The sequence below is a fragment of the Sesamum indicum genome, linkage group LG10 (assembly GCF_026168435.1).
Source record: "Sesamum indicum cultivar Baizhima isolate 11 linkage group LG10, ASM2616843v1, whole genome shotgun sequence".
NCBI classification, from domain to species: Eukaryota; Viridiplantae; Streptophyta; class Magnoliopsida; order Lamiales; family Pedaliaceae; genus Sesamum; species Sesamum indicum.
The window spans coordinates 3,823,226-3,835,756 of record NC_142666.1 but is presented as its reverse complement, the minus strand read 5'-3'; the positions used below and the strand labels follow the sequence as shown (position 1 = coordinate 3,835,756).

The 12,531-nt window shown below is 34.6% G+C and overlaps 2 protein-coding genes across 3 annotated transcripts; one reads left to right on the top strand and one right to left on the bottom strand.

The window, feature by feature from the left end:
- LOC105172428 (Pentatricopeptide repeat (PPR-like) superfamily protein) lies at positions 1–5,489 on the top strand. Of its 2 annotated transcripts, XM_011093843.3 has the most exons (5): positions 1–220; positions 698–871; positions 1,409–3,501; positions 3,614–3,683; positions 4,019–5,489. In XM_011093843.3, exon 3 carries the CDS (start codon positions 1,456–1,458, stop codon positions 3,325–3,327), a length of 1,872 nt encoding a protein of 623 aa, XP_011092145.1. In that variant the 5' UTR covers positions 1–220; positions 698–871; positions 1,409–1,455; the 3' UTR covers positions 3,328–3,501; positions 3,614–3,683; positions 4,019–5,489. The 2 variants fall into 2 exon arrangements, with proteins under 2 accessions (XP_011092145.1, XP_011092144.1); XM_011093842.3 differs by lacking the exon at positions 698–871.
- Positions 5,490–7,394: 1,905 nt separating this feature from the next.
- Positions 7,395–8,695, bottom strand: LOC105172429 (nicotianamine synthase-like). Its single transcript, XM_011093846.3, has one exon. It carries the CDS (start codon positions 8,572–8,574, stop codon positions 7,630–7,632), a length of 945 nt encoding a protein of 314 aa, XP_011092148.1. The 5' UTR covers positions 8,575–8,695; the 3' UTR covers positions 7,395–7,629.
- Positions 8,696–12,531: the final 3,836 nt, after the last annotated feature.

The window sequence follows — 12,531 nt, the reverse complement described above, 5'->3', positions numbered from 1 at the left end:
CGTTAGAAGAGCGAAGAGAAAACACTCTCTCTGTCTGTCTCTCTCTCTCTCTCTCACATTCCAGCAAAGAGCAACAGTATACAAAACCTAAAATCTCTTGCTTGGGCACATCCCGCGAGTTCCGGCGTCGGCACCGGCTGACCTCAGAGCTTCTTCGCCACTCCGGCAAACCTCCAAGCTCACTTCGTCGTCTGCACCGGCCACCCTACGCATTTTTCAGGTGTTTTTCCTGATTCTTCTCACTACAATGACTGCTTCCATTTCGCTTTTGCATGTGCATATACGCATTTAGATTGGATCTTGTGAAGGTTCTGCTAGGGATTATAACTATGAGATTCTATTATTGTGGTTTGAGAGTGAATATATTCATGGCTATTTGTAATTCGGAAATTGTTGGTGGACGAGAAATAAATTAGGGTGTAAATTGCCATTATTGTCTTTAAAAGATGAGTCGAGCCGGCTCACGAGTTTTGAGCTCGAGTCGAGCCAGCTCGAGTTCGAGCTCAGTTTTAGTTGTTCACTAGCTCGTGATTTTTTTTTATATATATATTTTTATTTTTGAATTTTTTATATATTTAATTTTATATTTAATGTTTGATCAGTTTTATAATCTAAATTGATGTTATTACTTTTATGATCCGTTTTAATAGGTTCGTTTTCTAATTAGAGTTGGTTCCATGAAATTGGTTCTTGAAAGGTTATTGTGAAGAGATGCATGCATTCCAGGCCGAACTCTATCCAGTTCCAAAAATGGAGGCCCTACAGTTGTCCATACTCTTTTCCATTGATCATTTGGTGTCTTACTTGCGACCACAAATGAAGTGACTGTAGTAGAAATGAGGAAATTTCTGTAAAGTCAAAAAAATAAATGGTATGGTAATTTTGTGATTTCTTGAAGTTCATTAAAAGGTAAAAGACATATTAGTGTTCAAAACTAGAGTACATCTTCCCCTTTTGCTACTTTTAAATGATTGCCTGCTGGAGTTGGTTGAGTCCTTCTACTGCATAATGCTTTGTATGATACATTGCAGCAACTGCAATAATGTACCTGCTTCCTATAATGCATGTGACCTTACTCAAGTAATTTCATGTGCTGGCTAACTTAAATTTGCTTACTATCTTGGTTTCTTCTTTGCATGCAATCTCTGTTGGTGGCTTTATCTGTTCTTGATTTCTATCACCTACTTTAATCGTTACGAAATGTCATTGGACTACATCGAAGACACCACCTTTCAGCTTATGGTTGTATGTTCCAAGTTATCGTCATAGTTATACAACAATGCAAATGTTTTTTCTTGTTCAATTTATAGCATAGCTGCTGCAATTGATCATTATATTGTGGGTTCTGATTGTTCAGTCTGCGTTATTCTCATAGTTATACTAAAATGGAGATAATGTTTTTATGCAGGTTGTAGCATTGCTATTGCCAAATAGGCCATCGTTTCCTCGATCTACATGCCAATATATTCTCCACTGAATTTGGCCAAATTAGGCCTTGCTACCCTGTCGCATTCTGGACGTGATGCCTTGGCTTCCATGTACTGCCTCCAGCGATTTAGCTTTCTGCCACCCCCCTTTCTCCACGGGCTTGTGATGCACTGCCCTTTTGTTTCAGGCCCAGATTTCGAATCCCTAATTTCATCCCTCATCTCCAATCACAAATGGTCTCAACTCAAATCCATTACTGAATCTTCCAATCCCACCGATTTTCTTCACCAGCTCTTCCACTTCAAGCACTTCAACTCTGACCTTATTCTATCCTACTTCAAATGGTCGCAACATGCTTTCCAGGTGACGCACTCCATTGAAAGCTATGTCAAACTCTTTATTTTACTAGCGAATGTCAGAAAATACCCCAAGATTCGATCTCTATTGCATGTATTTGTGAAACAAGGAGAATCCATCTCCGTTTCGACGTTTTGTCACGCCCTTTTGACACTTAGTGACAATTCATGTGCTTGCAATGTTGTTTTTGATATGTTAATATCGGCTTGTGTGGACACTGGGAAGCCTGAGTTAGCATTGGAGTGTTTTAGGCGGGCTGGAGATTATGGGTTTAAGTTGTCGGTGGTTTCTTGTAACTCATTGTTGAGTGCTTTGGTGAAGGAGGGTAGAATAGGAAATGTGGAGTTTGTGTATAAGGAGATGATTAGGAGGAAGGTTGAGTTTAACTTGATCACGTTTAATACGGTGATTAATGGGTTGTGTAAGGCGGGGAGGTTGAACAAGGCGGGTGACATAGTGGAGGATATGAAGGTTTACGGGATAATGCCAAGTGTTGTAACTTATAATGCTTTGATTGATGGGTACTGTAAGAGGGGTGGGCCCAGCAGAATGTATAAAGCTGATGCACTGTTGAAGGAGATGGTGAAGAGTGGGGTCTTCCCAAATGTAATCACATATAACATTCTAATTGATGGTTTTTGCAAGGATGGTAATGTCGCTGCAAGTATTAGGCTGTTCGAGGAAATGAAAGTGCATGGTCTCAGACCCGGTGTGATCACATATAATACATTGATCAATGGATTATGTTCTGACGGAAAAATTGATGAAGCAATGAGGTTGAGGGATGAAATGTTGGAAATGGGTTTGGAGCCAAATATTGTTACTTATAATGCATTTATCAATGGGTTTTCGAAGAAGAAAATGCTGAAGGAAGCTAAGGAACTGTTTGATGATATTGTGAAGAAAGGGATTGCTGTTAATGTAGTGGCATTTAATACTTTGATTAATGCATATTGTAAAATAGGCCAATTGGAAGAAGCACTAGCTCTATGCAATCTAATGCCGGAAAAAATGGTTTCTCCCAATGTTTCAACGTACAATTGTCTAATTGGTGCTTATTATCATGTTGGAGATATTGAAGCTGCAAACAAAATTCTAGGTGAAATGGAGGAGAAGGGTTTAAAGGCTGATGTTGTGACCTACAACATAAGGATAAATGCAATGTGCAGGAGAGGCGAAACTAGGAAGGCTGTTAGATGTCTCGATGAAATGTGTCGAAAGGGATTAAATCCGAGTCACATTACCTACAATGCTCTGGTGGCTGGTTATTGCCAACAAGGAAACCCCAGGGCAGCTTTGACTGTGAAGAAAAGAATGGAGAAAGAAGGAAAGAGACCAAATGTTGTGACATACAACGTATTGATTAAAGGTTTTTGTGGGTGCGGCAAGCTTGAAGAAGCAAACAAATTTCTGAATGAGATGTTGGAGAAAGGTCTTATACCTAATCGGATAACCTATGACATTATTAAGGAGGAAATGATGGAAAAGGGATTTGCCCCGGACATAGATGGTCATCTTTATAATGACTTGGCTAAATTTTAATGAAGGCTGGCTGCAATCCTTCCTTTCTTTTTCATTCACCTGCAGGGTTTTGGCAGAAGGATAAGTTGTATCACTACTATTCCTCTTTGCCTCATGTATGTGGTTGGAATCATGGAAGGCTTTCTTTTCAAACTTCAAAAGTGTCACCAGATCACCGGCCAAATCATTGAATTGGTATATTTCTTTCCATTTTGTTTCTTCTTCTCTTGCCCCACTTTTCGTTTGATGTATAGATGTTATCTAGGAATTTGGCAATTTACTGTCTTTCTTATTCTTTCTAATTTAGGGTTGTTGAGGAGATATCATGTTCAGAAATTTGGTGTGCTTAGCGTGCGCTGTTCCATAAGAGAAGAAAAGTGAGTACTACATCCTTTATGTGGAGTTGATTGACATTGTTTGCATTTTCCTTTCTTTGTAAAACTTTCTTTCTCCTTTTATCACTTGATCATCATCTTCTGTGAGGCCTTCAGGTGAAAAGCTTAAGGGTTTTCTTGTGTCTTGCCAATTGATGCTCATCATAACTTTTGGAATGTTCAAAGTTTGAGTTTGACCATATATGGGATTTGTTTAACCAAAAGAGAAAAACACGAGGCTGGCATGCTATTTATGAACAGTCTTTGTGCCTTGACTTTTGACCATTGTCCTAATTAACTGATTGAAAGTCTCGCCATGGATATACCTTATTGCCCAGGGTTCGCGTTTCTTGTGAAGACGGGAGATGGTGAAGACTTTTTGTTTCCATGGTGGCAGAATTTGACTTATGGTCTTGGTCAATGAAATTGACTACATGCTGCCCGTTTATGCAATCACATGCTACCTGTTTATCCAATCACTAGAGAGAGACTTTTTGAGGATGCTTCAGGTGGTAATATTATTGAACATAAGGACCTTTATACTTCTAAGGTGGTCAAGGATTCCTATATGTGAGAACCAACTTGGAGTAGTGTTTCTGATGAGCCCAACAATTATGATATGCAAGCTCATCAGAGCTTTGGTGTGCATGAAGAATAGCCAGGTCATATTAAATTGTTTGTATGTTTGTCTAAACCACATAATGGAATGGAAATGTGAATCTGTATTCTGCTTTGAGCATCATAAGATGCCTTCTTGTTTATGTAACTTTCCATTTATATTAGAAGTCATGTTTCTTCATATGATAAATGAGATTGCAACCCCTAAATACGTTACAATATCCTGATCACATTACTTTTTTGCTGTCAGAATTAAAGATAATAAGTTGCTCTAAAATTAGTAAAATCATTAGTAGGTGTTTAAGAGAAAACAGTTATATATACATAATTTTAGTTAATGATAGAGTTTGTCTGCATATGCTCATGAAGAAAGAGTGAATAAGTTTACTAGTTTAAGTATGCTTACTGGTGTTTGTGTGTGGTCGATTTGGCTGATCGAACATAATGGAGCTGTTAGACAAGTCAAAAATGACTTCAATGCAGCAGTAGCTGATTATATATTAAGTTACGTGCTTAACAAGTGAATCTTGATCTGATCTCTTATTTAACATGTGAACTTGGACCAGGGGATAGGAGATGCAGATTACTCTGAGTACAAGTTTTAGCCTGGTAACTTCTAGATTTTGCAACCGAAAAAATGTAATTAGATATTTTAGAAGTTTAATTTTTGAATACTCATAGGAACTATGTTGGTTTGTGACTATACCTTCGTATTCTCAAGGATAACTATTATGTTTATTAAGTGTCTCAATGGTTCTTATTGGATGCAACATTATTGCCTAAGGAAGCTTTTTCAGCAGGTATAAACGAGTTTGAGATTGACATGCCTTTTACCTAGTTTCTGCTTTTTGTGAGAATAGCAGAGTCCCTGGATTGATGCAGAAACTTGTCAGAAGCCGACAATTCAACAAATGAGGTAAAGTGGGTGCGTGGTTATGGCATAGAACCGTACTAATTATACTTTTATACTGGCTAATATATTAGTGAAAATTTGAAATGTTTGTCATAGTTCCAGGGTTGTTTTTTGAGGTCCACAGAGGCCAATTCAGCAACTTTAGATTTCTTTTTGCTATAAGAAAGCTGAATTACTTGGCTCATAGATTTCTTTTTGCCATAAGAAAGCAACTTTATTGTTATTCATGTAAATAAATTACTTTTGTCTTAATTAAATGATCTTTTTCTTTCTTTTTCTTTTTGGGTATTTGCAAATGTCATGGTTATCCTCTTCAGATTGCAAAAGCTAGTAATGCATCAATTAAAAGAGGTTCCATCTCAGGGGCAAGGGCACTCACAGGGTATCTAATATTAAGAAATTATTATTGAATAAAAACCGCTATATGTAAAATGGAAGAAATTACAGTCAAATCACTGGATTGAATTTTGAACTTCACTTTTGAAGAATTCACATTGTTCCAAGTATGATTTGTACCTCGACACTATGAGGTATACTAATTTAGACAAGAAAAACATGGAGGAATTTCCAGTTTAATTTGTGACTTGCGATGTTCCTAATCTTCATGATGTTAATACTTACGAACATCTAATTGAAATTGGAATTTATGACTTGCGTATTCACGAAGAAAAATGTGATGAACATGTTTTAGAATTATGTACATTGCACTAGGCGGGTGACCTTTTTGTAGAATAGTATCTTGTGAATTGTGATTATTTTTCAGTTCTTAGAGCTTTTAAGATACTTTTGAAATTTATAATAAGCCATTATATTCTTTTAAAATCATTTACTAATTTCTAAACTTGTTTAGACAAAATAGTCCTAAGATTTTTCCTTTGTTGGTTATATAGTGAAGTAAAATAATTGCTTTGTCATATTCCTGCAAGATGGTATTCAACAACTTATATGTTAAAATATAACTTTGATGAATGGAGATAGAGAACTCAAAATAATATGAAAGATGTACAGATGTAGGCTCTTCTTGGAAGAATTTAAGGAGGCCAAAAACTTACTTTAAAATCTTACAAGTGCATTTAACTTGGTCGAGTAAGTGAGAACCTTACTATCAATCACAAATGAAAAATACAGTAAAAAGTTTAAGCTACTGCTTATTCAAGTAAATTATCAGATATGAGATAACAGGTATTGAATGTAGTTATCTGAAAATGAGAGATTGACAAACAAATGAAAAGAAAAGAAAGGAAACATTAGTAATGTGGTTTCGAAAAATAAACTTTCAGTTAGCTAAAACATAGAGATATGATGGAAAAGAGAGACGACCTCAAAAGATCCTTATTCAGTCAAACCTGATTAAGCAATTGTAGTATATCACTTTTCTAATGACTCTTAACTACAGATCTCCTTGTCATAGGCACTAAGTTGACTCCCAAATCATAAATATACTTGTTTGAGTTATGAATGAAAAAAGGAATTCTTCTAAATAAACTGGTGCTGAATGGACTTTGTAGTTGTAATGGTACCATGCTGTCATGCATTTCCATAAGGTGGCGTCATTACAGTCACAAAATCCATGACATTCAGTATACATAATTGTATCTCTTGAATGATCATATGTAAATATAAAGCTTCAGAGCAATATTGATTGGTATTAGTGATTCCATATCTGTTACTCTATTAAGTTGTTTAAAAGGAACTTATATTCTTGGAGCAAATATCCGATGGTAAATCAGTAACCAATGGAGTTGTGAGAACTGAACAAGAAAGCAGGTTGTTGGCTTGTCTTTCTTGAATCTCTGATGGACCTCTTTGGCTTTTGCTCCAACATGTAGACAAATTTGTCTTATTCTACTATTACAGGAAACTGAAAAGAAAAGGAGAAAAAGGAAGAAACCAGGATAACATAATAGAAAGGACAAATGATATCATCAAGATAGCACAATTATTGGACATTTGTGGCTGTAACTGCCAAAGCAAAGTAGGCCATTTGTTTGGTTACTCCTTGTTTTGAGCAATCATGTCAAAAATAGACTGTAGTTTCTTGCGCAAATGCAATTCCAAGATGTGGACTAAACTGAGATTTGTGTTTGGTTGAACAAAACACTGTCCAATGAAGTAGAGTGAATTAACATAGGTAAGGATTACTACTAGAGTATTATTGGAATGTTGTATGCTGCATAATAATCTCAGACCAAGAAAGACACACGGGAATTTTATTAGTGTAATAGGAGATACATAAGCTAATGTGCTAAAGCTTCTGAGACATACCAAATAGGTCTCAGTGTTATTTCTTGAGATGATCACACACACAAAAAAAGAAAAAAGACAAACAAACAAAAAAAAAAATGGATACATTCTACTAGGGCATTAAAGAGTGATCAGGCGATCCAGGATTATAGAAGTAACAATCACGATAAAGAATTAGCAAATATGGTCTTTGACCACCATGTTCATCTGGCTGAGGGGGTTGAACCCTTCAATCTCACCACACTTGCTGCAGAGCATTAGGGGTCCTAATCCCTGATCAACAACAGAATGCATGAGTTTTGGACACTTACGAGCAACAACCACCGAGTTAATTACCTCATCAGTCGGATGATACACCGTCAACACTTCAAATCCCTGTAGATCATGAGGCTCGACCACTGGATACAGGAAAGCACGAGCCCCATGGGCACTCCTGAGCATGAGAATTGCTCCTGGTGCCATGTGCTTGGCCAAGTGCTTGATCACATGAATCTTCTCTTCTATCTCCATGCCCACAAGGGCTGCCAAGAAGACAACATCATAGTCTTTCAATGCAGCTGCAGATACATTCATGATATCCGTTGTATGGAATTCCATCCGTTTGGACAAGTTGGGATGTGACTCTACTAGTTTCATGGCCATGGAATTTGCAGAAGCATCGATATCATAGTTGTGGAAAACAGTGGAAGTAAGGTGATGAGATGCCAAGACAATGGAGGTGAGGGGGAGTGGTCCAGAGCCCACAAACGCCACGCGACCCGGGTTGGAGCAGTGCTGGCTGAGGAGGTCGAATTCAAGGCGGCTGAGCTTGAGATAGTTAGAGTAGTAGGGGAATAGGTCGAGATGATCAAGAGGGCTTTCAAAGGATCCAAGTAGTGTGGAGTAGTGCTTCTCCATAAGGCCCTCTGCTTGGCCACAGAGGCGAATTAAATTGTTCCTAATACGTTTAATTTTGGTGCAGAGTCTGGTAACGTCTATGGGATAGGGTGGGATGCACGTGGCCACAAGCTGTATGAAGAGCGTATCGACGTCCTTGGAGGGGCTGAGGTTTTCAAGCTTGGAGATCTCGTCATAGAGCTCGCAGACTTTCTGGACAAGAGGATCCCTCAGACAAACCATCGTGAATGATGAGTATAAAGCTTTAGTTTATCTGTATATCCTACAGAAGTAGATGAAATTGCTCTACTTGTTGAGAGTTGATGGATGTGATCTTGGCCTGGCCTTCTACCTCTATGCGAGTATATATAATGACAATTGTGGGGCCTTTCTCTTGGGGGGTGGGAGGGTTGGGATAAGCTGCATCTTTCATGCACTCATTTCTTTATTGATTGATAGATTTTATCTGCCTCCTTCCCATGCTTATGAATAATTGGATTTAGGCAAATATTAAAGAGGACGAAACCATATTCTTGATTCTTTTATTAGAATTCATCAATTATTGGTGAAAAAGTGAATGTATGTGTGTGTTTTAATCACTCTCCTTTGCTCCATCATTGACGCAGCAGTCAGATATAAGAAGATATATATATATATATATATATATGTTGGCCATTAACCAATTATACTAACTCTCACATATTTTTGTAAGATAAACAAAAAAAAAATCATACTATTTAATAAATAAAGTTGTAAGATGCTACAAATATTTCATATTATCTTGAATTTATCGGACAATTATCACCTGAGGATGGTAATTAAATCGATGTTATTGAGGTCATGAAGCTGATAGGAGCATAATTTTTTAGGGCAAATTATAAGAGGTTGAGGTTTGTTATCATTATAAGTATCTTTTAGAATTAATGGTTATCTAACAAATACCCATCGTAATAATCTATTGTAGAGAGGTATTGTTAAACCGTTGTTGATTCTTGGGGCATTTTCAATTTTTCAAACAACGAGAATATTTGTAATTATGACAAATTTCAAAAGAGATCATTGTAATTCCTCTAATTTTTAATGTTCTGCTTTGAGGTCAATCAATTCAAACGCAAACCAATTTGATATAATTAATGTACAGTTTAAGAGAAGTGATAAATTATTTAATAATTTTTATACTTGTTATCTAAATAATTATTCCAATTAAACTCGATTGGTAAAAGTTTTCAAAGAATAAGCTAAAGTAAAAAATTGAAGATTAGCAAAAATGTAACTTTCCTTGTGTTTGATTAGTTTGACCACGTCCTTTTTTTATATAGAAGTAATAACTACATGATTACATCGATGTGTCAACCAAATGAGTAATTAAACAACAAATTGGATCGATCGATACAACAAATAATTAAGATAAATTACAGTGGATTCACATAAAATGAAGTAAATATTCACAAATGCAATGGGACACAAATCTATGATGTCGAGTTTTTTCATGAATCCTCAATCTTAACCATTAGGGTAAGATACATTAGTTGGATCACTTCTTTCTAAAACGGAAATGAGTTATTAATGTACGCAATATATAAACAATGATAGTTATATTATGTTGATGTGAATAATTCACACCATCAATGTTCCCACATCATGCATACATGAATTTCATATAAAATAATGATCTTCCTAAAAAATAATAATAATTAAAATTTGTGTGTGGCTGTGTGGAAAACATGATTGGAAGAAAGGGCATGAAGCATGCAACAAGAATCTAAGTACCAAAACCTTCTATCTCCACCTAAGATTTTTCCAAATATAAGTAGTCAAAAGTTGATGATCACATCTCTTTCCCATTAATCACATTAGAATCTCTCAATTCTTATGCTTTCCACACTTTATAAGCCATTTTTTTTTTATATCCATTAAATAGAAGGAGTAGAACATATTAATATATGACGTAAATTATGTTGACATTTTCTGGTATTAGGTCAAAATACATAAATTTTCTGTATATTGTAAAATTACAAATACATCCTTTTAGGTTATAATTGTAATTATAACTACACCCCTTACTCAGATAAAGCTTACATAAATACCAGTCAGGGGGTGTAGCTGTAATTTTATAAAAAAGCAAGTGATGTTTGTGTATTTTGACCTAATTTCGGGGAATATTAATATAATTTATCCTAACATATACTTGACTTGAATCACATTGTTGTTAATGACAGTCATAAGAATGTCGAAATTTTTTCGTTTCTATTTTTGTTTTTCTTTTGAAAATTCTTTAAAACAAAGCATCATAATGCAAATCTAATTAATTTGTGATAAGTTTAATCACAAGAGTGTGAAAGCATAAGAATTTGGAGAATCTAATGTTAAATAAATAGAAATTATATCATTTAACTAACTAATTTTGGTTGGAATTATAATTAAAAATTGTTCTACGTGGTGTGAAAATAAATTGCATGTGTGTAGATTCTTGTAGCATGCTTCATGCCTAATTTCTCTTGTATGTTTCAAATATGGACACGAATTAATTATCGTATGACTGATTGAAATAAAAATAATAGATTATGTGAATGTATAGTTGAGATTATAAGTTTTCTGATATATTAATACAAGAATTTGAGAGCATATATATAAAGTATTCTAAGATATTTAGAGAAAAATTGAGAGATTTATAAGCTCTTGAAACTATAATATGTTAATTAGGATTCATTTATAATTTCATTCAGAAAAGTTTGATGATTGTAACTTATTTTGTTTCTAAAATTCAAATAAATGATCATTTAGTAAGACTATAATGCATAGTTTATTGATATTTTGATGAACTTTTTTAATCTTAATCTATTTATTTTAAAGTTTAAAGTTTATTTAACAACAAGCCTATTCGGTTAGCATCTGTTAGATTTTCATCCAATTTTTGTGTTGAATTGATCAAAATGCCCTTTTGTATTATAACTTAAAATTTATATAATTTTTAAAAAATTAAAAATATTTTTATGAATTAATATTCCCTATGAAATATTTACTTATCCATCATAATTTTTTCTCACAATTTTCAAATTTTTTTATTTTTAAAAAAATTCTGCAAGGTGGAAATAGTAACGTCCACTTCACCGTCTAGGGGCTACATATTTATTTTCTAATTGAGGGGGTATTTCATAATTTTTCAAACAATAAGAAAATATTCATAATTATACTAAATTTCATGAAAGATAATCTACCCTAATGTATATGTATCACATGATGTAATAAATTAAAAATAAATAAATAAATAAATTATATGTGATTGACATACAACTATGTGATAAATAAAGAAAAGATATATATAAATGAGTACATGCCACAAATTTCTCAAATACTAAGAAAATTTACATGAAATAGTATGTTCATAATATGATATAAATATAAAACACAAGATCCCATAACGATAATATATTCCCCTATATATATTATTAATTTTATTTAATCTGACATGATGATGATCTGTTGTATTATTCTTTGGAACGGGCAACGAACTGCACCATGACTGCAAATTTTGGTATTATTACATGTGAGATGTACAAATTAAGAGTGCAAGATCTTGACTTTGTTATTGTCCTATTCCTTTCTTGTTCATTGTGGGTTATATATCATTGCTTCCTTTTGTATATATAAGAAGATAAACCTCTTCGTTGTCAAATCCATAGCCCTCATAAAATAGAAAGGAACAATTTTGCTCGATTGATTGATAGTGATGTGAGCAAAAAGAGGCTCAGACTGAACGGGTCATTTGAGATCTTCGAGTCTTAATTTACAAATTCTAGGACCAAGCTGCTATTTTAGGACCCCAAACCCCCCTCCCGAACTCGATAAAAACTTAATAACAAGGATATAGGTAGGTATGTGCATGCTCTAAAGGGGTTGTTTGCGTAAAATTTTGTCTGAATAGGGGGTTTACTTATAACTAAAGGGGTTGTACTTATAATTTTGTAAATACTGGGGATGTTTGTGTAATTAAACCTAATATAAGGAAGTGACAAATATAATTTACCTTTGTTTTTAGCTATTGCCAATGACATGTCCTACTCAAACAACGGGCAATAGTTGTTGCACAGCCATAATCGATTACTATTTACCTCAAATTTTCACCATTGCCTATGAAATTTTTCTTAGTGGAAAATTTTAGCCCAGACCCAACTTGGTCGAGCTTGAATTAATCATATG